Below are 25,028 nucleotides of genomic sequence, written 5' to 3'. Positions count from 1 at the left end.
TAAGAGGTCAAAAGCCAAATGCTTGAGAGCCACTAGTTTCATCTTTAACAATTACTTGTATTTTATAAGATTATCACATTCTTTTGAATGTAAAATCTTAGTCTGAAAAGTATAGGTCTAGCTATCATATGAATGTAGTGTAGTAAAAGTACTATAATAGTAGGCTATTTGCCTCTGAAATGTAGTGGAGTACAAATTAAGTAAGGCTTATGCAAAGTACACGGTAACAGAAAGTTCGTAAAAAAAATGATAAAACCATGAATACGCTGCTGAAGCTAGAAGGGCATTATTGTAAGAGGAAAGGAATGGAGGGATTTAACCATTCAAGTATGTTCATGAGCGTGATGTGACCACTAGTGGGCGCCCAAGTATTTCAATAGTAATGAAACCAGCAGGCTGTGTTCTCTTCTCTCGCCTCCTCGACTATAATCTCTACTTCCTGGATACGCCGTTCAGAAAAATAATCAGGTTGGCTTTTCTGTTATATCGTAAATCGAGTTTCCTTCAACCTGTTGCATTTACACACACGAAGACGCAATTTTTTTTAACGAGAAATGCCCATTTAATGTCAGGAAATTAATGATGATGACGTAATATGGGACCGCGACGCGGTAGTCGCAGAGAAAGGTGACTAACGTTAACTAACTAACGTAATGAAGCTAGGCTACTAACACTTAACGGTATGTTCTGACATGTTGGTGTTCATTTTAATACGTGTTTTTACATATATTTATGTTAGTGTGTATTTTACAAAACGACAAAAAGTTCAAGTGTCTCAAATGTTAAACTCCGCTGTTTCTGTGTTTTCTCCTAGAGCGCCACGTCATTGATCGGCGGAGGAGTCAGAAAAACACACCCGCAATTTAGTTCGAGTTCCCGCTTTGGACCAGATAATAGACAGTTGTACTTCACCGTTTGCCTTCACTTTGCTTGACATTTTCTTACCAAAGGAGGACCAGTCAATAGGCGGTTCAAAATGACGGCGTCTAACTGGGGTCTCATCATGAACGTGGTGAACAGCATCGTCGGAGTCAGTGTACTCACCATGCCCTTCTGCTTCAAACAGGTGGGACATAGACATAGACACACATACACATATATATATATATATATATATATATATATATATATATATATATATATATATATATATATATATATATATATATATATATATCAACAATACATCAACTAAATATCGCGGGGAAGAAGTATTTAGTTTATTTACTTAAGTAAAGGAAACAGTATAAGTCCTGTAAAAAGTAATACATGTATGTATGTATGTATTATCAAACAAGTAAAAGTACATATTATGTAAAATGACTAATGTCAGTGTTATATTTTGGGCATTATTATTGCTGCATTAACATGTAAGCAGTACCTTAATGTTGCAGTTTGTCAGGGTGGAGCTCATTTTAACTGCATTATTGGATAGTTTAATCTTTAATAATGCATCATATTTGATCAAATGGAAACATAGGAAACACGCAGGCAGCTATATATACCCTTTAAAACCTGATACATTATACTGTACAGCAGCATCGCTAGAACCTAAAAACAGCTCATGTCAAGTTGTCACACATCAAGTGCAAATTAACAAGCTTCAGTTTGCCGAAATAATGGTATTTGCAGTCAGTTGTAGTTTGGAGTGGTGTTGAATTTTTACAGCCTTTTAGTATAACAACATTCATTCAACAGCATCACATGACCCCCCTAAACCGCCACCCAATTGTGAAATCAAACTGAACATTGTAACCTTCAGCTTGATACTGATGAGAGTGTGCTTCATTTTGGCCTCTGTGTGTTTTGTTTTGTCATTGTACGAGGACATCCGCATGAAGGGACGTTTACAGTTTTTTTTCGACGACACTGGGCACAACTGAAGTCACATGTGCAAAACTCAAACTACAGTCTGCACTACCAACAGTCACCTGAACTAAACAGTTCACCTCTCCTGCAAAACTCATTACAAGCAACACAACTCTTAACACACGTCTCAAAACAGGCTCAGTGCAGCCAAGCACTATGAACAGTCCTCACTGAGCTAACACACACACTGTCACTCAGAACACACGGAGTAAAAACACTAGCGTCAAACACCAATACAGAAATTACAAACTTTCTCATCTTTACAGTTTGAACAATTTGAAGTGACTTCACACTACTCAATAGTTTCTTTAAAGAAAAGATGTGGATTTCATGTAATATACCAATTGTTATGTAAGGTAAACAAGAAGGAATGAAAATCAGCAGTTTTCTTCAATATAGTATTTTGTCTCTAGTAATTTATGGAATTATTGGAAAAAAAAAACTAAAAGTGCATAACAGTAACAAAGAATAGTGTGACTAATCCTGCCTCCTCCATGTGGCAAGTTTTCTTCATCTCACTGGGTTTCTGCATCATCTCTAAATACTAATGAATGTAGTGTTTCCATTGCTTTCACCTCCATTACTTTCTGAAAAACAGTAAGAACACAGTTTTACTATAGTAAAGATATAGTGTTTTTCACATTTTTGTTTTATAGCTGTGTATGTAACCTCAGACATCTTACCTAGACATGGTAACTTGGTATCTTTGCTCTTATACCTCTTTCTCTCAAACGGTACAGTGTATAATTGTTTCATTCTTCTTTGGTGTTTGTATATACAAAATAAGGCTTTCTGAGCTTTCTCTATATAAATACCGTATATGTTCACTGACTAGTCTAAAACAAGACACCTGCTTAGGCTTTCAGCTGAAATTGCAATCAGCAGTGTTTGATAGGCACCCGACTGAAATCTATTCTGTTTTGAATGTGTGGTTAACAGTTTTGACAGCAGTGTGTTAGCATTTGAACAAAGTGCTGTAAATCCACAGTGTTGTGCACGTTGTGGTTAAAGTGATGGGATAAGTGTGTAGAGTTTTGAAAACTGTGTTCAACCAATGGAAAAAACGAACTAGAGTTTGGTCCACATGAACTGCTGCTGTGCAGACTGTAGTTAGAGTTTTGCACATGTGGCTTCAGTTGTCGTTTAGCAATCGAAAAAAAACTGTAATGAATGACGGGGTTGCTTTTTATAGCCGAGCAACTTCCTCATCAGATCAATGGACGCTTGTTTGAACATAAACAGCATCTCAACTGCAGCAGGAGTCTTTTCACTCTCCCCGTTAAATCATTTAAACACCCTTTGTCTTACAGGTTTTGGCACAAATGCCAAACTTGGTTCAGCCCCTCTTTGTTTGCAAAAGCTTTGCTGAAGTACCTTTTGGCAAGATACTGTAGAGCAGCAGGGCCTTACCCTCCAATATCCCTGTGAAAAACAGGGTAAAGCCAGGAATTCATAGCGTATCATTGTAGTCACCAAAGGAAATTAGGATATATCATTGTCATCACAGTATGAACTCAGGAAACTATTTGCTTTGGAGCATTTCATCCTGCTTCCTACTTCACTGCGTCTCTGTTTATTAGTGTACACAGGTACTAAGCAAGTTCAACATTTGTGCAGTATTTGTAGGTCTTTCAGCACGGAAGGAACTAAACAAGATACGAGGTGGGGGTGGCACTTCTTTAAAATGCTTAATGTTCCCCTGCATAACATAATATTTTATTGGACCCTTGAACTCCCTTTCAATTATAAAAACAAATACACCTCTCAGACAAAAGGCAATCAAAAGTAGCCCTCTTAAACGTAGCATACAGTTGTTTTATCGCACACTCTCTGGAAGCTAGTTGTTGTGTTCCAGTCATAGATTGTATAAATGTGTGGATCAAATTAGTGTCATTGCTCAATATTTTATATTGTGGATATCCTGTACACGGATAAGCTATCCGTTCTTTTGTTATCTTGAAGTGTGTGTGTATAATTCTTCCATAGAACTTTGTTTTGAGTCTACTGAATATAAAACTGGACAATGTGTTTCTTCCTTGGACTGGTGTTGTAATGCATTTTAAGGACTAAATGTAATCAAGATAGTTTAGTACCAGTTTGAATCCTAGCCAGGGCATCAAGACTCAATCATGTAATTTTTGGACGTTGATGCTTGTATGATATGATAGACATGATGAAGCATTTAGTATTTCAGTAATATGCTGAGATGTGTGTATTTCCACTGACTGTGGAACGTCTGCGTCCCAGCTCCGGCGGTCCGCAGAGCTTCTATTTTTGCCGGACGCCGGAGAGCTCCGCAGCAATTCAGCACACGGCAGATAGTGCGGGACAGGATGTCGAGCACAGAAACAAAATAAAAATCTGGTTAATTTTCAAAGTAAAATGCACAACACCTTGAAAACACAGCACAGAGTTGTTTCCCCTCTACTCTCCTGGATGGAAACAAACTGTTGTTGGTTTTGTGGTTCTATTCTACGTGAATTTGCGAGATATTGTGGGTCCTCGTGACTACAGCTGTCAGTCATGGCCGCAGCCGTGCCACAACGAATCCGGACCTAGTGGGTATTGACGGACGGCGGAGCACGCAGCCGTTCCGCAGCGGAGCCGGTCCGCAGACGTTCCGCATCCAGTGGAAATCCACAGTAAGTGTCCCTCTGTCCTCTTACAGTGTGGGATAGTGCTGGGAACTCTCCTGCTGTTCTTCTGTTCGTGGATGACCCACAAGTCTTGCATGTTCCTGGTCAACACAGCGAGCAGCACCAAAAGAAGGACTTATGCAGGATTGGGTGAGTTTAAACCGTAATGAGTGACATTGTTGTATTTATCGCTGACAGTTCGCAGTAGCAACAATAGCCATCGTGACTGAAGTAGACAGATAAAAAGGTGTCAGCAACGGAAGCTACCAAACATCACTACCCACAATGTTTTTTTTCCCGACACTGCCATCTGTTTGTCCACATGTTGTTCGCACACTGACGTCACTCCCTTCTCTGCAGCCTTCCATGCTTACGGGAAACCAGGAAAAACAGTGGTGGAGATGAGGCGAGTCTTATTAGTAATTCACTACGCACATTATGCTGTATTCAAAGTGTATATTATGACTTGATTCCCCCCCCCCCCCATATAATTATCATAGACGTATACAAATAAAGTGTATTTATTTCCAAAACCATAGACGCTAATAATAATTCCGATTTCCCCCTGTCCCATCTCTCTCTTTCCCTGCAGTATGATCGGTTTGATGTTGGGGACCTGTATTGCCTTCTACGTCGTGATAGCTGATCTGGGCTCAAGTTTCTTCGCTCAGATGTTAGGTTTACAGGTTTGAGATCATTATTTGCTTTATAAATTCATCGCTCGATCTTTGAGCATGTGTTTCATATCCAGAGCTCCCCTCTGCGTTCCCCGTAACTTTACTCTTAAGCAACCAAACCAGCTAATCACTGTAGTAAATGTTGGAATAATGAGAGGTAAAAGGACAAACTAACAATTGGTAGAATCAAGTCTGTAAATAAGTTCTGAAGAAACAATGTTGTATTCTCATGTCCCACTCCCCTAAAGGTGACTGGCAGTTTCCGCGTGCTGCTGCTGATCGCCGTGTCTCTGTTCATCGTCCTTCCTCTGAGTCTGCAGAGGAACATGATGTCCTCCATCCAGTCCTTCTCTGCTATGGCGCTCATGTTCTACACCCTCTTCATGTTCACGGTGAGCCCAGCAACACACAGACACAATGCCATTACAGTGTCACTGTAATGGCATTGCTTATGGAGGACAGTAACAGCCTTTTGAATATTGCTTTTGTTTAGATTTTGTTGGTGGGTTTTTATGTTCCAGTGCCAGAGTTGATTTTGAAACCAACGTGCTCTTTATTGTAGTCTTCTTCCCCACAGACATAGTACATATAAATACTAAAGATGCATTTATAACTTGCAGCACAGTGTCACACCTTGCTGTCTGTTCTAACTTACCTGGTTTTCAGAATAATTTTCAGATGAATGTTTGTTTCGTTTGAATTTCGCTGTGTTCCATGTTAATTCCTCCTTTTTTGCTCCATTGTACAGAACTATGTCCTTCTTACCAACACAATATTGTCTTGCTCCTCTTTTTGAAAGAGCAAATTCACACTAAATCACATCCGGCAGAAAACAATTGCTGCACTGCTCTTTGCAGGCTGAAACAAAGGCTCTCCCCTGGGAAGGAGACACCACTTGGAAATGGCCACTAGAGACATTTTAAGCACTGTAAGTGCAAAGTAAATGGAGGTCACATAGTCAACTCCACTAAATCACAAACATTTGTTGCCAGATATAAATATGTTTTATGTTTATTTTGATATATTTCGGACTTATTTTTATTGGAAAGACTTTTATTTTCAGTACAACATTGCTATTTGTAAATACCTTTCTGCCCCATTCAATCAGCATTGAGTTAAAACCACTATGGCTGCTGTAATATTTCAAATGTTAATACTAACCTTTATGGTTATTTGGAAATAATTCCTTCAGCAAACTGGAAAAATGAGAATGTTCAAGGTTGAGGACTCACATACTGTAAGTCACATTGTTAGCCATGTAGCCTTAACTCAACCTTTTGATGGTGTTACACTTCTGGCTACACTCCAATCAGTGATGTCCTAGCAGGGGACTGTTTAAAACAGTTGTGTACCCCTTTACAACATGTGTTTCCTTTTTTCCGATTGTGCAGGTTGTTTTGTAGTAGCATTTCAGATTTGTTTGCAAGGTGAAAACAATACATCTACTGTACAGTGTAAACTAGGGCTGCAACTAACAATATCTTTTCATGATCAATTAACTTTAACTTAATCGATTATCTTGGATTTCTTTTAATTAATTGAACGAACTCTAGGCTGATTACTCTAAAGTCTATTAAATGTTAGAAAATGGGGGGGAAATGTTGATCACAATTTCCTAGATACCTCGGTGACGTCTTCAAATAGCTATTTTTTAAAGCTATTACACTGCTCCCAGTTAATGGACTAGTCGTTTCAGTACTAGTGAAAACTCAGCAGAGAATTGCACATGTTTTCATGTGAACAGTCCAGTCCAATCAGCCATCAGTACAGCATGAAGCACAGTTTGGGCCCCATTAACATATATTAAAATACTTGCTGTCAATGTTGCTGAATGAGGACGCACAGCACTGCACTCCTATGCCACTAAAGTAGCAACTGGTACAACTTCCCATTAGGACGTTCAGTGCTCCGCTGTTTGCATTTAACGCTAAGCAACACTGACCGCACAGCTCTGATGGAGTGTTGCGTCATAGGTTGGAGTGTGTTCAGAGGTGCAACATACTAAAAAGTTTGACTCCAGTGACGGTTCAGCAGAACTTTCCTGCCTGGTGTGACTCAGCTCATTTTACTTTTTAAATGCACACAAGCGTTTGTGTGTGGTTCTGTTTTCCTGACCCATGTCGCTGCTTCCACAGACACTGCTGTTTACAGTCTCCTTTGTGTGATGTGACGTGTAGTTCCGTAGCATGGCGATAACCTGGAGCTGTGGTGTGTGTGTGTCTGGCTTTAGATCCAGGCCCGGCCCAGTCCAGACCCCTAACCCTCTAACAGTGATGTATCTCCTTTCCTTCCCTCCTTTCATCCTACCCTTCGTTTCTCCTCTCTGCTCATTTGCACCCCTTTACTTCTTTTGTCCTCCTCTTTTCCCACGTGTTCTTCTGCTATCCCTCACTCTCCTCGACTACCTCCTCTCCTCCTCTGCACTGCCTTTGTTTGCTCCCCTCTCTCCCACCGCTGTTTCTGCTGCTGTTGCTGTAGATAGTGTTGTCGTCTCTGCGCTATGGCATAATCTCTGGCTCCTGGGTGGAGCGGGTTCACCTGTGGCGCTTCAAGGGCGTCATTCAGTGCCTGCCTATTATCGCCACAACCTTCTGCTGTCACCCGTAAGTAAACCACGGAAACCACCCCTGATATAACACCACCGTAAGGGCAGTCGTGTGGGGGGGGGATGATGGAAGCCAGATGTTTTCCCCTGCATCTTTAAACCCCCCTCCAACCTACCTGAGTCTTCCACCCACTCCTCTCAGTCATCCCCATTTTTCACCTTTAACTTGGGTTTGGTCTGAGCTATTTCAGCTCTGTGAGTGTGCCTATGTGCGTGTGTGTGTGTGTGTTTGTTTGGTGGCAGTAGTAGTAAGGCAGAGAAGTGTAACATACTGATGTGAAAGTTTCATCTTTGCTGCCCTTCCGCTACCGCCCCACACCCAGGATGAGCAGCCTGGGTGTGGATGTGGGAGGCTGAAGGGTTATGGAGGGTTCTGCTGTCCTTTGGGACTTCATCAGGTAATAAAATGAGCAAGACTAAAGAGACACATGCTGATCGAAAACCTGTGGGGCCATTTTTGTCTAGATTACCCTTTCATGAGCCTTTTATTTTGATCAAATTTATGATTTCACTTTCATTCATTATAGATCGCCTTCATTACTCCATTTTCTTCAGCTACGACAGGTTTTTTTGTTCAGTATGGGGTTTCTTGTCGTGTCTCTTTGTTGTGTCCCTTTCTTCGTTTTCTCTGGTTTTCTCTCCACATTGATTACTTTCATTATCTGTCTGTGAGCCGTCAGCATGGGTGCAGCCCCCCTCCTCTTCTTTGTGCTCTTCCGCCACTTGTCTTCATTTGGTTCGGGCCGTAACCCCCTGCCCCCCCTCCCCCTCCTTCCCCTCAGATGGTGCTGTCCTCGTTCAAACACGGGCTGCTCAGCGACTGGTGGCTAGGGCAGGTCAATGTGGTGCGCTGGGAGGGTGTGTTTCGCTGTCTCCCCATCTGTGGGATGGCCTTCGCCTGTCAGTCGTAAGTACTTTTGCCGCCCCTCCGCCCGCAAAGGACCATGTAATGACACTAACGTCAAACAAGACTCTAAACAAGCTTCAGAAATATGGAAAATCTGACGGAAGTCCTAAAATGTGGTGGCTAGATGGCTCAACCGTGTGCTTTTCCACTGTCTAACTCCTGCAGTGGCACAGTGAATTGAATCTTTCATTGCTGCATGTAGAAATTGAGCAAACATCATAATTACTGCATGTGCGCTTGCATCATTCCTTTAAGCCAGAGAGATGCACACATTTGTGGTGGAGATGAGGTGGTTGTTGAGGGATTTGTAGTTGCAGAGCAAGCCTACCCATTTTTGCTAATGTGCTTTTCACAGTGAGCTCGTCCAAATCTGCTCCACCATCAGGCCTGCCCTCTCTAGAGTTAACCTGAGGCTTTAGTTGATTCTGATTGTGATTCTAAAAAATACGAGTGAATTTTGGCGGAATTTGTTACGGAAAGCAACCATTTGTTGCAAAACAGTGTCATTGGGTTGTGTAGTGACTTTTAAATGTCACGACAACAAAAAGTTTGCCAGACAGTGAGAGGGTTTTCACGGCAATCTTCGCATTGCATTAAATTTCCCTGCAGTGACTGCAGAGATCAAACCACTACATTTCACGTCTTACACTTTAATCAGAGCTTCTCTGACTCACCGTATACATTAATTTCTCCATCTCTCCCCCCCCCCCCCATCTGCATGTTCTGTCACTGCCTCTCTTGTCCTGTCCACTACGCTTTAGCGCTTGCTCTGGGTTTGCAGTGAGTTGAGCGGGCGATGGGTAACGTCCGAAGGTCTAGTGGGACCTGGATGTACGAAGTCTTATCTGTAATTTGAATGCAGCGCTGGGGAAGGATGTAGAAAGTGTTATGGTGAGGTCACTAGGGGCCAGATGTTTGGGTGGTGCTGCTACATGGGTTTGTTTGTGTGAGAGAGAGAGAGTGAGGTAAGTGGCAGGAGTGGGTGACCGTCGCCTTGAGACTGGAACGAGACTTTAATTAATGTAATTGCACAAAGCCAACATAACATTATGGTACGGCGGGCGTGTTTATTAGCGAGCGAGGTGTGCGCACGTTAGAAGAAGAAGAAAGTGTGCACTTATGTGTGTTTATGCATGTGTGTTTTGTGCGTCGTTTCCCACTAGCAGCGCTGAGTGATATTTGGCAGGGTGATTTCTTGGCCTGTGGTCAGGCCGAGCGAGGCAGGCGCTCCGTTCGGCGGCAGGCAGCTAAAGCCAAACCACTAATCAACACATTGGACTGTCGCCATCTTACAGACACACACTGATGTATTCACAGGCTGATTAAACAGCTCTCAGCACATTGGATTTTTATTACATTCATGAAATGTGTTTACTTTCAGCTAAAACAATACTTAACATCACCATTATGACGGGATGGGAGCTGGCCCCGTTGTTTTTTGGCTGCGCATTTGAATAGCGAGGAGCCGTTAGCTCACAGTAAAGGGACATAAGAAAAATATGTGCGGCGAAAAATGTCCCTCTGTGATGTTACTGCCAGCATGCATTCAACTCCAAGTTAATGATATTATCTGCAGCACACACTCAAGCCCTCCCAACACACACACACACACACACACTTCCCCACATTGGCTTTGAAGACCTTCTCCCTCATATTTCCTACATTTAAGAGCAGCGTTAATGCAAAAATACATTAGCCTCTGAGTAAGGACTATTGAGTGACCATTAGGTGCTTTAGCTCCCCACTTACAATATGCCGTTTTCTTTAACCTTGGCTATGAGATTTACTGGTTTGCGGATTAAACAAGCGTCAAGAAAAAGCGCCACGGGACAGTGCTTGCTCATAAAACCGGAGTGTGTGAAAGAAAGGAAAAAGTTATGGGCTCTCTCTCTCTCTCTCTCTCTCTCTCTTTTTTCCTTTCATATATATATATATATATATATATATATATATATATATATATATATATAATATAAAGAGAGGAGGCGAGCACAAAGAATCTGCCAGAAAAGTTTATAATGCTCTAAAACCTGCCAGGCAATCTCTGTTATATATAAAGACTGTAAATTCACGGGTTAATGTCCCGACGGCTCCCTCCAAGCAGCCACGCTCTCTTATAGCACAGAACAGAGCATGACAGAGGGAGACAGATACCTGGGTTTACAGACAGACAGACAGACAGACTCAGGTGCAGCTTCAACCAGCCTTGACTACTGTCGCCCATTCTGTGTGTGTCACGCACACACACACACACACATGCACGCACTCGTACACTTCCTACATGCTTCACCCCCACTGCCATGACGTTACTTCCATCTACTGCAATTAAAACATTTGGAAACACAAATTATTAGTAAATTAATATTTGCATTAAATTCATAATATGTAAAAAAAATTCCACATGCTGAGAAACTTGTTGCATTCATGTGCATGTCAGATGTTCTTGCTTGTGCTTTACGTCCAGACTTACATGCGCCTTAATTCCGTCTGGCGGTATGGGTTTGTAAGAATCGACTAATCAATTGATAAATCAAGGGACAAATCATCACTTAATTATTCAGTCAATGTACTTGGTTAAACAATTGCTGGATGCTTGGGCAAAAAGGGTGCGCGGTCACGAAAGGGCTTGTATCATGTGGACGCGCCAACAGCGTTGTTGTCATTACTTAGAATTCCTCATGGGGGCGGCAGAAACTACGCACTATAGCTTTAAGCCACTATGATGTCTTATTATCTCAAAACAAAATATTTAAGCAAGCTGTAATTAGTTTTATTTGCTTGTTTTGACTTGTAAAGAGATTATTTTAGGTCAAGTTGGTAGTGAACTACATTCATTAACAAACAATGCAGATAATCTGCAAAGTTACATCTGGGAAACCAGAAATCTGTTAACACTCAAATGGACTAAACAAGCAATAAGCAATCACAAGAAAATGAGAAAAGACATGCATCATTTGGTTATTGAGTGGCACAAATGGGCCTCCATATGGCTGCTCATTAAAGAAATCTACAGAGCAGTTTCCACTATCAAATTATTGAAGTTGTAGATGTCTTGACTGTCATATGTTGCATGTTGTCAGCTGTTTGAGAATAAAAGAAAAGAAGCTGATTCATGTAACATTCACGGGTCTACTTTCCCCTGACTCTCACTGCCAGACTTAGGAGCGCCACATCCAATAGCTAAAAGTTGTGTATGTGATAATCCGGACAGCACATGAATGCACGAGAGCAGTACCAGTGTGGTCTTGTGTCACGCAGCATGCAGAGTTTGTTGTTGTCGGGCTGCTTGTCTCTCACAGACAGGTGCTGCCGACCTACGACAGCCTGGACGAGCCGTCCGTCAAACGCATGAGCACCATCTTCACCTCTTCCCTCAACGTAGTCACCATCTTCTACATCACTGTGAGTGGAAACGCACAAGCCACCGCCATTTACACTGGCTACATTTGCCACGGTCACTGCTGTTAACATGGAAACCTCCCTCTTTCTGCTTTCCTGTGTATTTGGTTCACTCCGCCTCTCTCTGAACCAGGTGGGTTTCTTTGGCTACGTCAGTTTCACTGATAACATCGCAGGCAACGTGCTGATGAACTTCCCGTCCAACCTTGTGACTGAGATGATTCGCGTGGGCTTTATGATGTCTGTGGCCGTCGGATTCCCCATGATGATCCTGCCCTGCCGCCAGGCGATCAACACCATGCTTTTTGAGCAGCAGGTTAACCTAAAAAGCTTTCACCATACCTACCTATGTGGCCTGAAGTTGATACTTGTGCGTTTGTGTGTGCGTCGATCTCTTTAAGAGAGTGTGTGTGTGTGTGTGTGTGTGTGTGTGGTACAGCGAGAGAGAGAGTGATGGTGATTTGCTTCAGAGCAAGGACTCTAGAAAGGCATAGTGGGAGACTGTGCTTTCTGACCACGGTCAGAAATCTGCAGCAGGAAAAGTTAACCCCCTCCTTGATTTCATGTAGTTTATGGAAAAGGAGAACCAGGAAATGAGTAGGGGGGAATGCAACACTACCACTAGCCACGGCAGAGAGACGTGCGTCGCTGCGACTTATAGTTAAATTTTTTTTTAAAGGGTGCACATCAGCCTACAACGTAGCGTAAAGCTGCAGACACACAGACCAGACGGCCGACCCTCGGCAGAAAAGGCAGTTGGACTGATCAGTGTCCCCAAGTTGGTCAAAAAAGTGCCACGGAACACACCGAAGAGACGAGACGTAATACGTCTCCATAGCAGCAGGCGGCGCTAATCTGTAATGTAATCTGTAATAAATGAAAACCGGCAGCTGATTGGACGAATGCGTCACGTGGGTCTGGTTTCTCCTACGTCAAAGACAGACTGTCATGGCGGCTTGTTCAGAATACGATCTCATATTGTACTAAAATAGTTCACCGAAACGTGTTTCTGAAAACATTTTAAGCAAGAAATAGGCCATGCAGTTGCTGAATCTGTCTTCAGGTCAGTTTAAAAGATTTTCGTCAGATTTTGAGAGACTCTAGTCACGCTCATTCCGCTCCCCGTTTCCTGGTTAGCATTCTACCAATCAGATTGGTCATTTGAGTCCGACTGCCGGCAGTGCCCGCCCTGCCGATTATACATGGCAAATTGGCAAAAATGAAGGCCGACAGCACGGAACACACCGAACAGACTCGAGTCACTGACCTCGCCAGACTGTCCAACGGCCGATTATCGGCTCTGTGTGTCTGGACCTTAAGGTCGGTATCTCCACGTACCTAAGTACGTAGCCACGGCGTCGATTTAACGCAGAAGCGTAAAACATCCCCCCTTCTGGTATGTGTTGGCTGGAGACTTTACTTTAAAGTAGATTAATCATAAGATAATACACAGTGTAACTTGCTGCCTTATTATTGTGGAAGTGGCACTCCCATGCTCTATGTAATGAGGTTTGACAATAAATAAAAACAGAAACATGTTGCTCCATGTTAACAGAGCCCACTGGAAACTAGGGCTGCACAATATGAGGAAAATGTCTAAGTGCGATTATTTGGACTGATATTGCGATATGATTCACGATATTGGAGGGAATGATCATTTGTGTATCATTATTCTCATTTTCATTGAAAAATATTAAAATTTTAAAATTGAAATGATTATAGTGTGATTTATGCGAGGATCTGTACCAAACAAAGATGTTTTATTTAGTCTGTAGGATAGGATGTGTAGGATACGACATCTCTGCAGCACCACATTACTTCATTAAGAACGGTTTGACACATATTTTGCCTTTAACAAATATTGCACCTCCCCTGCGATTTGGATATTGCACTAGTCCATTTTGGGATTTCGATTAAAAAATGCGATTAATTGTGCAGCCCTACTGGAAACACCTTCTGAGGAACTCAACTGTGACGTTAATTGAAATCGTATCTAGACATTACAGGCACATAAACACATCTGACTTGTAAAATTCCTGTGACACACAATTCTTTTTGTGGTTTAGAAAGCATATACAATATTGAATACAATATTGAAGATTTGTTTGTTGGCTCTGCCAGGGAAAGAGAAAGCCCTGTTTGTTTGTTTTTTTGGTGAAAACCAGACCAGTAGTACTGGCAATATGATGATGAGTGAATGGAAAAGAAAAAAAAAGGCAATATTGGTGTGTCCCCAACACTTGACTAATTGTAGCGGGAATGCTAACAAGCTACCCAAGGAACAAAAAATCAAATCGTACCCTCAAAAAAAGAAAATGTAATTGTACTAATTTGAGATTTGTGAGATTTTATTTATTTATTTTGTCTTTTTGTCTGTCCCTCTCATCTCACTCTCTGTTTTACATCTTACAGCAGAAGGATGGGACGTTTGCTGCTGGGGGATACATGCCTCCTCTGCGCTTCAAGATGATCACCCTCTGCATTGTGTTTGGCACCATGCTGGGAGGCATTCTCATCCCCAACGGTACATCCTGTGTGTATGTGAACAATCAGGCATGAATTGAATGGATTGAATGTGTGTGTGTGTGTGTGTGTGTGTCTGTGTGCGTGCGCGCGCATGTGTACAGATCGCTGACTGGAGGTCTTTAGGTGCATGTGTTCCTTTATGTGGGCGGAGTAGCCGGGGAGCTTTACGACAAGTGTGAATGTGACTTTACGAGTCAGTGACTGTCACACTCTAACACAGTCCTTAAATCAGGGCTCTAACTTTTATCTCCTTTTTAGACAGGCAGACAGGAAGATAGGGCTATTATTCTCTCAGACTCTCTCTCTCTCACTCACTCACTCTCACACACACACACACACACACACACACACACACACACACACACAATTACATGTACACACCAGTATTGTCTCTCTGTCCGGTTCTTTGAGTCTTTCCGTCCCACTCACAAACGGCTTCAAAATGGTGGGGATGTAAAGGTTAGAATGAGTTTGTTTTATTCATAATTTTATATGGTGGCTGTTTGTTAAACTTTTGATTGGAGACACACACACACACACACACACACACACACACACACACACACACACACACACAGAGCGGGTTTGGCTGGCTCTTTGTGTATCTAATCAGACTAATAGACTGAGGAGAAGGGAGGTAAGGACCCTGGGGAGAATGGACACTAAATCTGAGGCAGACAATATGGTGTCCGTCCTCTGGAAGAACGATGGGTTTCTAGGCCCGACGCCCAGCCGGCCCCAGTCTACAGAGACAGGGGTGGGGCCAGGGCTCGCTGCTGCCAGGAGCAGGGTGCCATGGATGGGAGCCTGGGGCTGGGCGGGTGCCGGTTATGAATGGCAGAGGCAGGTATGAATGGAGCTAGTGATAAATGGCGTAAATATGGGGAATTGCTTTTGGGAGATATGGAACAGTGAGCTCAGCAGGACGCAAACCCCTCAACCTTGGTAATTTTGGTGCCATGTTTGGCCCAGTGAGCTCTACAGCAGTGGGTCCCAACCTTTTCTGTCTAACATAGCTAATTATATAATTAATTTTTTATTTTATTTTGTATTAATAATTAATTTTTACGTTTAACCTAATTATTTCAACCATTTATCTTACAAGTACCCTTGGTTGGGAGTTACAGGAACACAAGATAATCCCTGTGTTTTTCTCTCTTTAGTGGAAACCATTCTGGGTCTGACTGGAGCCACTATGGGCAGCCTCATCTGCTTCATATGCCCTGCTCTCATCTACAGAAAGATCCAGAAGAATGGCTTCATTTCTCAGGTTACATAGTCAGAATTGGCACTTTCGTAATCAATTGCTCAGTGTAAATATGTTGTATTCACTGACCTGCATTGCTTCTCCTCTTTCTCTCTGTCCTGTAGCTGGTGCTTTGCGTGGGTCTGGGCATCCTACTGGTCAGCACCTTCACCACCCTCTCAATTTCATCTAGAAGCCCCGGCACCAAGGTCCAAGCTCCTCCTCCTCCAGCACCTGTCAAGCACAACCTGCCGCTACCGGACTTCCCCGAACTGCACGGTAAGATCGTGACATGGGCTTATGGCTGGCAATCACTTATCTGCTTGATGGACGATAGAAGGAAGTGGTTTACTAATGAGCCATGGAAACATTTACCTCAATGGGCCGGAGCCAGGGTTGTCTGCAGCGTCTGAGATCAGACAGCAGTGCTGCATGTAATTATTTCATGCAAAAGGCACCGGCGGCACGTGAGGCATGTTTATTTCTTGTTTTATTTTCAAAGTCGTGGACTACAGCGCCCTGAAACGGCAACGTAAAGAGAATGTGAACCAGTGGCAAAGGGCCAGCGAGACTAAAACAAAAGCACAAAGCCACAGCAAAAGAAAGGGGTTCTTTCATCTCTGTGAGAAGAAAAGATGGAGACAGACAGAGTGACAGACAGACAGGCTGGGTGAGGAGATAACCTCTTGATAATATCTGAGAGCAGCGCTGAGTGCTTGACATTGATGGAGCGAGAGTGATGCCCTTCAAACTCCAGTAATTTCTCTCCACCCATCTACCTCTGTTCTTTTCTCCTGCTGCCCCCTCCCCCCAAAATACATTGTCTACCCACCCCGTCTCCCCCCAGATCTCCTGTGGCAGCTATAAAATGCCTGCAAGCTCTGGCTGTATAAAGGAAGAGGGTGATATGGGTTTGGGGAGGGTAGAGGGGTGCAGACGAAACAAATGGAGATTAGACGGAGGGGAGCCTTTTTCGAGTTAATATTCTCAGTTTTAGGGTGAAAAAGGATGGCGCTTTTAGTTTCACTACTTCTCCTTACCCCATTGTTCCTCAGTGGCATCTTTTTCTAACCTGTTCACTGACACCAGCAAAGTATTTTTGCCTTTGTCTTTGGATTCTTTCCGTTACTCTGATTAACGGTTGATTTGAATTGTTTTTGACTCCAGGTGACACCCATGTGATCCAACCTTTACACCTGTTTATCACTTTCAATTTCTCTTCTCTTCTCTTCGTTGCTCAATTACTCTGCCCCACCAATTGTGTCCGTTTTGCCATTGTCAGTGTTTGCCGCCACCTAGTGGATCTACTCATCAGAAATAGTCGACTTGAAATCCATTACAGCTGAGAGCATCAGTACGCACAGTTCATGTGAGATATGCAGGGGTGTTAATTTATTTTAATGCCAGCAGTTAATGTGTGTAATAAACACAACTGTAAAATAAAGAGTACATGTCAGGGCCAGTGTTAAATAGTAATGCACCAGAATACAGTCATTTGACCTTTCTCAGACAAGAGAAAATAGTGGAATAAATTGGGTGTCAAATTTATTGCTTCTTAATTTAGTCACAGTAATGTGTCTGATAATTTTCAGACTGACTGTATATATTGGCTTTAAATGCAAATTAAAAAGCTCACCAGCAGCAGTACTAAACAGCTAAAAAATATGCAACTTTTTATGGTTGTATAAATCTAATTACTAAATGATTTACATTTGCCTTAACAGGGAACACAGTTTGGCTAAATGATCTTGGGAATATGTTGTATCTCCAGTAGCACTGGTCTGTGTTTTAATAGATTGTGTCTTGTGTGTCTGCATGCAGACAATCCACCAAACAAGAAGCCAGCGGAGATCGAGAAAGCGGAGCTTCCAGCTGTGCAGGTGGTGCAGCCTGTAGAGAGGGGCCCAGCTGAGCCCCCCCAGATTAAAGGACCAGTGGAACTACCTGACAGGAAGAAGGATGAAGAGGTGCAGTTGGACCGCCCTGATGCTGGTAAGGAAACTGAACCAAAGCTGGAATCTTGATCTGGAGTTTGAACTGCGTAGACTTAGTGTTGCCTGGTCTGTTTTGCCAGGTGTCGCGGTGCCAGAGGGCGAGGCCCATCGCCACGAACCCCCCATCCCCCATGACGAGGTCCAGGTGGACACAAGAAATGAAGAGCCAGGTTTAGGGCACGCTGTGCAGGTAGCGGACAAAAAAGACGACAAAGTTGAAGAGAAACCGAAGCCTGCCGAGGCTGTTGTGGGGAAAGAGGAAGTGGATTTGGGTGGTGGTGAAGTCCAGTCCAATGAAGTGGTGGAGAAGCCGGTTGCAAAGGCAGACAAAAAGCAGGACGTCCCCCCGCCAAAGGAAGTGGAGAAGCTCGAGCCTGTGAAAGATCCTCTTGCAGGGAATCAGGCTGCGGTGGCACAAGTCGATAAAGCGGGCAAAGCTCCAGATACTGCTGGGAAACGTGAGGGTTAGTCTCTGTTTTTGTATCACTGTAGTTTAAGGCAGCTGGGTTTGAAAAACAGTTCTCGGTAAACGCAACATTGACCCGGTGATATTTGGTGATCCTTCAGCTCCACTTCCTGAAGGAGAGCATCGTCCTGCTGCAGACGAGGCTCCAGGTATAGACAGCAAAGATACGGCAGACGAGAAGATGGACGGTGAGTGGAGTAGAAAACCTTCAGGGGTCCAGGGCCATAGACACGATAGGTCACTTACTTAGCAGCTGTTTAAAACAAGTCGCACTGCAAATGTATCATTTGGTAATGTATTATTTTTTTTTTATTCATACAATGGACTGGCTGTAATCTAAAATATAGCTGCATAAACATGTTTTTGTCCTGCTAACTTAAGGTTGGTACACATTTTGCACTAACATTCAACAATCATACAGAAAGAATTACATGTAGTAGAGGTGGGGGATACCAGTCTCTCCAACAACACCAGTAGCCTCCATTGACCAGAATGCAATGCAGCCACAGCTTTATGTGGCTAGTGTGTCATAGCCTGTGAAACACAGACCCAGCACATGACACATGAGAAAGAGAACACAGCAAATTCAACAATAAAAAAAAAAATCCCAAAATAACTTCATCACAGATTGAAAATCATTAATTAAGGTGTTTTTTTTCTTCTTGAATTAGCTACATTGTAACAAACTGTAAATCATGTGCTGCATGCTGTTAATGCCCCTGCCTCTCCTTTCCTTATTTCGCTTGTTTTATCTTATGTAATCTAGTCTCTGTGATCTGGTCTTGCTTATTGGGCCTATTTGTGACGGTTCAAATGGTTTAAAACACAGCAGAGATATTCAAATCCATTTCTTTCTCCTACTTCTTGACCTGGCTTGATACACCACCGACGCAGTCTTTTGTTGGCTTTTGTTAACTTTCTTGTTCTGTTTACTTTTGCCCTCTCTCTCTCTCCTTCTCTATCTTTACCCCCTTTTTGTCTTTCTCTCTCTGCCGGACTCCTATCACAGTGATAAAAAAGCTGGTTGCAGGTATGAATTCCCTCTTGCCTTTTTCTCTTTGTCTCGGTCTGTCGCTCAAATTTTCAGCTCAGTGGGCCAAGTTAATAGATATTTACATATACACACAGTACATATATGAATTAACATTTTATCATAATAACTGCCCGTGTAGAATCCACCCACTCACCTTTCCCCCTGACATAGTTTGTGTGTGTGTGTCTACAGCTGCCCATTCCAGTTGTTTAAGGCTACAATCTAGAGATGTGTGTTTGAATGGATCAATGAGATGGTACTTCCCTTCCCCTCTCATGTAGAGACTGGCCCTGCATCAGTCTAACTAAGCTCCTTAACTAATGCAATGTTCTGAGGAGCAGATTGTGACTTATTTTGAATTCCACGTTTCTGTCCTGTAGAGGGCCAGCTGGACCACGCCGTGCTACTGCAGGTGATCAAGGAGCAGCAAGAGCAACAGAAGAGACTTCTTGACCAGCAGGAAAAACTCTTGGCTGTCATAGAAGAGCAACACAAGGAAATCCACCAGAAACAACCAGCTGGTGGGTATACAGATAATGCTTTTGCAGGCATGACACTTGACAGAGATCACAGGTATCATAGGTGGTAGTGGTCAATTTAAGAAATAAATGTTACAAAAGTGTTTTTAACTTAAAGGGGCTGCTGATGGTGAGGCAGAGAAAGGCATCCAGGAGGGGGTGGAAGATGGAGCAGCAAAGCCCAAAGAGCCTGGCCTGGACTCAGACCTGAAGCAGCCCAAGGAGGAAGCTGGAGCCGGAGCTGCCGAGCCTCATCCCGCGGCCCAGAATCAAGTACAGGCTGGGGATAAGGGTGCCGAGGTCGTAGCTGTTCAGGCGCCTTACAAGGAGGATGGCCATGTTGCACTCGGAGGAGAATCCCATAAGCAGAGTGAGCTTGGGGCAAGGGGAGTGCCACTGGGAAAGAAAAGACCCGAGGACCGTCAGCCTGTACAGGCAGCTCAACTTAAAGATGAAGAAAGAAGCCTAGATAAGGAAAAAGAAAAAACTGAAAATCTTCAAAAAGAACAGATAGAGAAAGAAGTTCAGGCAAGACTGGAAAAAGAACGGCTTGAGAGGGAGAAAAAGGAAAAGATGGCCGAAGAGCAGGAGTTAGAAAAGGAGAGGATAGAGAAAGAAGTGCAGGCAAGATTGGAAAAAGAACGGCTGGAAAGAGAGATGAAGGAAAAGATGGCCAAGGAGCAGGAGTTAGAAAAGGAAAGGATAGAGAAAGAAGTGCAGGCAAGATTAGAAAAAGAACGGCTGGAAAGAGAGAGAAAAGAAATGCTGGCCAAAGAGCAGGAGTTGGAGAGAGTTGAGAAAGAAAAGATAGAGAAAGAAGTGCAGGCCAGGGTGGAAAAAGAACGACTAGAAAGGGAGAGAAGAGAGAAGCTGGCCAGAGAACAAGAGCTGGAGAAAGAGAGACAGGAGAAAGCTGCAGAAGAGAGACTGCATCAGGAGATGCAGAAAGCACACAATGAAATACTTGAGCGAGCAAAGAAAGAGAAACAGGCGGAGGAGGCTCGGGAGAGGCTGGCCCAGCTGGAGCGAGTCGTAGAAGAAAGAAAGGCTGCACAGGGGGCTGAGAGGGAAGACAGTGAAACTTTGAAGAAAGGAGGACGAGACCTCAAAGAGGAAGTTGCTGCTCAGGCGGACTCAAGAGATGGTGTGGAAGACGGAGCCGTCAAAGCCGGGGCTCAGCCCCAGGGCTCCCACGAGAAATTCAGGGACCAGGGAGAGATGGATCTAAGGCGGAGGCGCAGGGCACTGGGACCCGGAGAAGCTGGAGGGCCCCCGGAGGAGCCCGGGGTGCCCAGGGGGATGCCGAGACTGGAGCCCCTGCTGGAGCTGGGGGGCTCCGACCTGCACGCGGCCCTGGAGGAGCAGCTACTGGCTGGGGCAATGGTGCACACGCGGCAGATTAAACAGGCCTCAGAGGACGAGGGAACGAAATAAAGCATCAGACGCACACAGATTCTCACTCAATGATCGGGCAGCAAGTTCAACATATACTGTACAGCTGCAGGAAACTTCTAATACTGTGGACCGTGATATTGTTGCCTTACTTTCTTTCTCTCCTTCAGAAATGTTGTTGACAAAGAGGAACAGTTTCTCTTTCTTGATACTGTCTACTGTGGAAATAACAGTCTATTAAAGAGCAAAGTGCATGTACATATTAACTTATTTTTGTCTTTAGGGAGGACAATTTTGAAGAGGTCACTGTTGAAATGTATATAAGTCTATGCAAATACCATTCCATAGAGTGATTAGACAGGGAGGATGTATTAATGTTTGTATTTGAGTCACCCAAGTTCCTTTTTTATTCACCAGCTTTGTGGAGTTTGGCTCTCTGAAGGATCTGTTGTGCTCTCTCCTGTGCTGATTTTCTGTTAAAAGTTCAGTTTGTGTGTATCTGTTACTTTGAGATGTAAATATTGTAATATCTGTTATGGTTTAAGGTTTCTTTGAACCTACATGTACCGCGTATTGGATGTAATGTGGGTTCAGGTGCCTTAGAGTAAGACTTGTTTCACTATATTTTCAAATGAAAGAAACTGAATTCAACCTCATGCTGGAGCTACGAGGTATGTAGTGTAGCCTTAGGGTTTGATAAACTGGACAATGAAGCAGCTAGATCCAGATCATACGTTACCAGTCATTCCATCTTAAATATCTGTTCCTTGTTGATTTATCAGTGCCTTCCAATGTATATGCTGCTGTTTTATCAAAACAAATGTGGCAGTTTTTCCTCAATGTGTGTTCTTTTTGCTTCCACTCTTAATGCAAAGAGTACAGCAATCATGAGAAAATAACACTGACGACAGTGGAAGGAGTTTGTAGTGTTTCTTAGTAATCCAATCTTTCTCAAAATTTCTGTTGGACCTTTGCTTTGTACAAGAGGCTATTTTTCTATGTGCATTGTATTTCTGTACATTTTGCTAATAATGAATAAAAACATCTCTATTACATCCATGGCTGTTGGTCTGAGTTCAGACAATAGAGACAGATGATATGAATGTTTTATTCACCCGTATATATTTTATTCAGTCTGGCATGTTAAAGAATGTAGCAGTATTTCATGGTTTTGCTCAATTGCAACATGTAGTCTCAATTTCAACTGTAGAGTCTTAATTTTTCAACACATACATATTCAGTCCATTAACAGTGCCAAGTAGAGGAAATGTTGTCATCAAGATGAAACGATATGCTGCTGTCACAAAGTCGAACAACACTGAGAACTTCTTCCCTTTTCACCTTTTGAGGTCGGTCCACTGAATTGTCCGCTCTAACAAAGCCACAGTTGGCTTTTCATTTGGCTTTTCTCTTGGCCTGTAATAAAAAAAGAAAAACTTTTGAATTCCAACCATCTATAGCCACAGCATGAGACCAGCAGGATGATGATGGTCTTTGTCACTTACTGCATTTGTGAAGCAGGTCTTCAGTGCTTCAAATTCCTTGGCACACATGTCCTTCCTTAGCTCCTGTCTGCCTGTTGTGGTAGCAGCCACACACTTCCCATACGTCGCTGCCTAAATCACACGTTGACAAAGGAAAATAAATGTATCTTTGTCACTGTGTGTCCAGGATAGTGGGTGACTTAGTGATTTACAAGAACAATTCACATATAAAATAATTCTCTTCTGTTATGCTACTATCTGCTGAACTCTTGTTTGTTTCAGCACATCGTTAGCTATTCTCACTACATAGTTTCTTTGCCCTTCGACTTTAGTGAGGACATATTGTACATTATGTGTATACTGCATGTGTAACGTACTGTAAGTGCTCTTCATTATTGCTATTACTCTTTCATATTTTATTTTATTTTACAAATGCTTATCCTATGCAAATTGATTACTTCATATTTTTGTAGCATAGAGTGGTAACGTTAAAGGTGCTCTAAGTGATGTAACGCGTTTTTTAGGCTACAACATTTCCCGTCACATACAGCAAACATCTCCTCACGATCCGCTAGCCGCCTGTCCCCTGAACACACTGTAAAAAAAACGCGGTCTCTGAAGACAGCTCAGGCTCCACAAACGGCAACAAAAACAAACTGCGCCAACCTGCCCCACGAACCATAACAAACAGTGTTCCAGCCAATAACCGACAAGAAGGAGCTGGTTGAGCCATCACTGCAGCAGCGTTAGCACGTAGGCTACTTCCACAATGCTTATTCATGACTCAACCAACTCCTTCTTGTCTGTTGTTATTGGCTGGAACACTGTTATGGTTCGTTGTCCAGTAGAGTCCTGATCGGCCGAACATTTCTGTCCGAGCCCGGCCGCGTCCGACAGAGTTCGGTCGACGACAGGCATTAAGAAATTTGTGTCCGAGCCGACACAGTTAAAATCTAATTTTTTTCTCATAGCCTACTAATGACACATATAGGCTACGTTTTTGTGTGGAAAGCCCGCTTTTATTAAACAACTGTAGGAAGGCATTCGGAAATGTCAACAGATGAGCGCATCAGCGCACACGGGGCAACAAGCGCACGTTAATAAGCTGTTAAAATGTTCAATGTGCTAACCTTTCCTGCTTGCTTCGTTTCCGACCGTGGTCAGAAAACCAGGGGAGACTCGTTACCTCCAGGGCCGACGTCGGGATTAAAATCCCGTTTCTGGTGAGCAAATGAATGAATTTGGCTTTCAGTCTGGGGATTATTTTGGACACCGCACACACTGTGTACAAAACTTATTCCATCAACTCTGCTCCAGTTGCATACAACACGTCTGCTTCCTCTTTCTCTATCTCTCTTCTGCCCACTTACCCCCCCCCCCCCACACACACACACACACACACACACACACACACACACACACACACACACACACTGAGCTCTCTTAAAGGAGCCGCAGCACCATTTTACAACAAATGCCATATCGCGCTGATGTGACTGAGCCTGACCCGAACCCGACCATAATTTCTAAATATCTATCCGAACCCGGCCCGGCCCGTCGGGTACCGTCGGGACCCGTCAGGACCCGTCGGGCTCGGGTCGGGTATCCATGCCTTATTGTGCAGGTTGGCCCGGTTTGTTTTTGTTGGCGTTTGTGGAGCCTGGGCTGTCTACAGAGACTGCGTTTTTTTACAGTGTGTTCAGGGGACAGTCAGCTAGCGGATAGTGAGGAGATGTTTGCTGTATGTGACAAAAAATGCTGTAGCCTAAAAAACGTGTCTCATCACTTAGAGCACCTTTAAGTGCATTTCATTTTGCAGTCCTGTATTGAGTAACGAGAAACTGTGTTCTGTGGTAGCATTGGCAGCTAGCTTCACTTAATGTGAACTATGTCTACGTTCAACACGTTCACAGAATTGCAGAGCACAACTCCCCTTGCTAAGCCATGGCAACAGTGCTTACCTCTCCTGCGCACTGTGCAAAAAGTTCGGGGAAAAGTCTCATTCTCTCTCGACTGCGAGTCCAGGCATTTGACCCAGACATGGTTGCTGTTCGGGCGTTAACAGAGGTCCTTTTACGTTTTTAAGTTAACTGACGAGCAAGATAGAAGTGAACCGATGCTGATTCAGAAATGTACTAGCAAACGTTTAAAGCATTTCAATAAATAAAACTACACATAAAGCAGCAGATGAAGCATTTCTGTAATACCATGGACAGCGCCATATTGTTGACCCTGTCATCAAGGAAACGTCCGGCAGGATATTTGGTAATGCGATT

General features: G+C 43.3%; 2 protein-coding genes across 5 annotated transcripts; one reads left to right on the top strand and one right to left on the bottom strand.

Annotated features, from left to right (window-relative positions):
• Window positions 1-376: 376 nt before the first annotated feature.
• slc38a10 (solute carrier family 38 member 10) lies at window positions 377-22,323 on the top strand. 4 transcript variants are annotated; one of them, XM_078280081.1, is made up of 17 exons: window positions 377-468; window positions 815-1,066; window positions 4,538-4,655; window positions 4,866-4,911; window positions 5,098-5,191; window positions 5,431-5,574; window positions 7,661-7,785; window positions 11,994-12,096; window positions 12,227-12,409; window positions 14,506-14,617; window positions 15,783-15,889; window positions 15,991-16,144; window positions 17,687-17,857; window positions 17,940-18,323; window positions 18,427-18,513; window positions 19,739-19,879; window positions 19,995-22,323. In XM_078280081.1, exons 2-17 carry the CDS (start codon window positions 977-979, stop codon window positions 21,308-21,310), a joined length of 3,375 nt encoding a protein of 1,124 aa, XP_078136207.1. In that variant the 5' UTR covers window positions 377-468; window positions 815-976; the 3' UTR covers window positions 21,311-22,323. The 4 variants fall into 4 exon arrangements, with proteins under 4 accessions (XP_078136207.1, XP_078136206.1, XP_078136208.1 ...); XM_078280080.1 differs by having other exon boundaries at window positions 432-627; XM_078280082.1 differs by lacking the exon at window positions 7,661-7,785 and adding an exon at window positions 8,570-8,694 and having other exon boundaries at window positions 432-680.
• Window positions 22,324-22,373: 50 nt separating this feature from the next.
• Window positions 22,374-24,994, bottom strand: ndufaf8 (NADH:ubiquinone oxidoreductase complex assembly factor 8). Its single transcript, XM_078280083.1, has 3 exons — window positions 24,714-24,994; window positions 22,774-22,884; window positions 22,374-22,684 (listed from the first exon to the last, which is right to left on the bottom strand). The coding sequence occupies exons 1-3, from the start codon at window positions 24,792-24,794 to the stop codon at window positions 22,664-22,666; spliced, it is 213 nt and encodes a 70-aa protein (XP_078136209.1). The 5' UTR covers window positions 24,795-24,994; the 3' UTR covers window positions 22,374-22,663.
• Between the last annotated feature and the right edge of the window lie 34 nt (window positions 24,995-25,028).

Source organism: Sander vitreus, chromosome 21, assembly GCF_031162955.1.
Source record: "Sander vitreus isolate 19-12246 chromosome 21, sanVit1, whole genome shotgun sequence".
Classification (NCBI taxonomy): Eukaryota; Metazoa; Chordata; class Actinopteri; order Perciformes; family Percidae; genus Sander; species Sander vitreus.
This window is presented reverse-complemented; position numbering and strand designations above follow the sequence as displayed.

Excerpts from the sequence above, each read along its gene's own strand:
- ndufaf8 (XM_078280083.1), bottom strand. The coding sequence starts at position 24,794 with ATGTCTGGGTCAAATGCCTGGACTCGCAGTCGAGAGAGAATGAGACTT. Across the intron at positions 22,885-24,713 it reads TTGCACAGTGCGCAGGAGAG|GCAGCGACGTATGGGAAGTG; the intron begins GTAAGCACTGTT and ends CGTGTGATTTAG. Across the intron at positions 22,685-22,773 it reads AGACCTGCTTCACAAATGCA|GCCAAGAGAAAAGCCAAATG; the intron begins GTAAGTGACAAA and ends TTTTTATTACAG.
- slc38a10 (XM_078280081.1), top strand. The coding sequence starts at position 977 with ATGACGGCGTCTAACTGGGGTCTCATCATGAACGTGGTGAACAGCATC. Across the intron at positions 1,067-4,537 it reads TGCCCTTCTGCTTCAAACAG|TGTGGGATAGTGCTGGGAAC; the intron begins GTGGGACATAGA and ends GTCCTCTTACAG. Across the intron at positions 17,858-17,939 it reads GTTGGACCGCCCTGATGCTG|GTGTCGCGGTGCCAGAGGGC; the intron begins GTAAGGAAACTG and ends CTGTTTTGCCAG.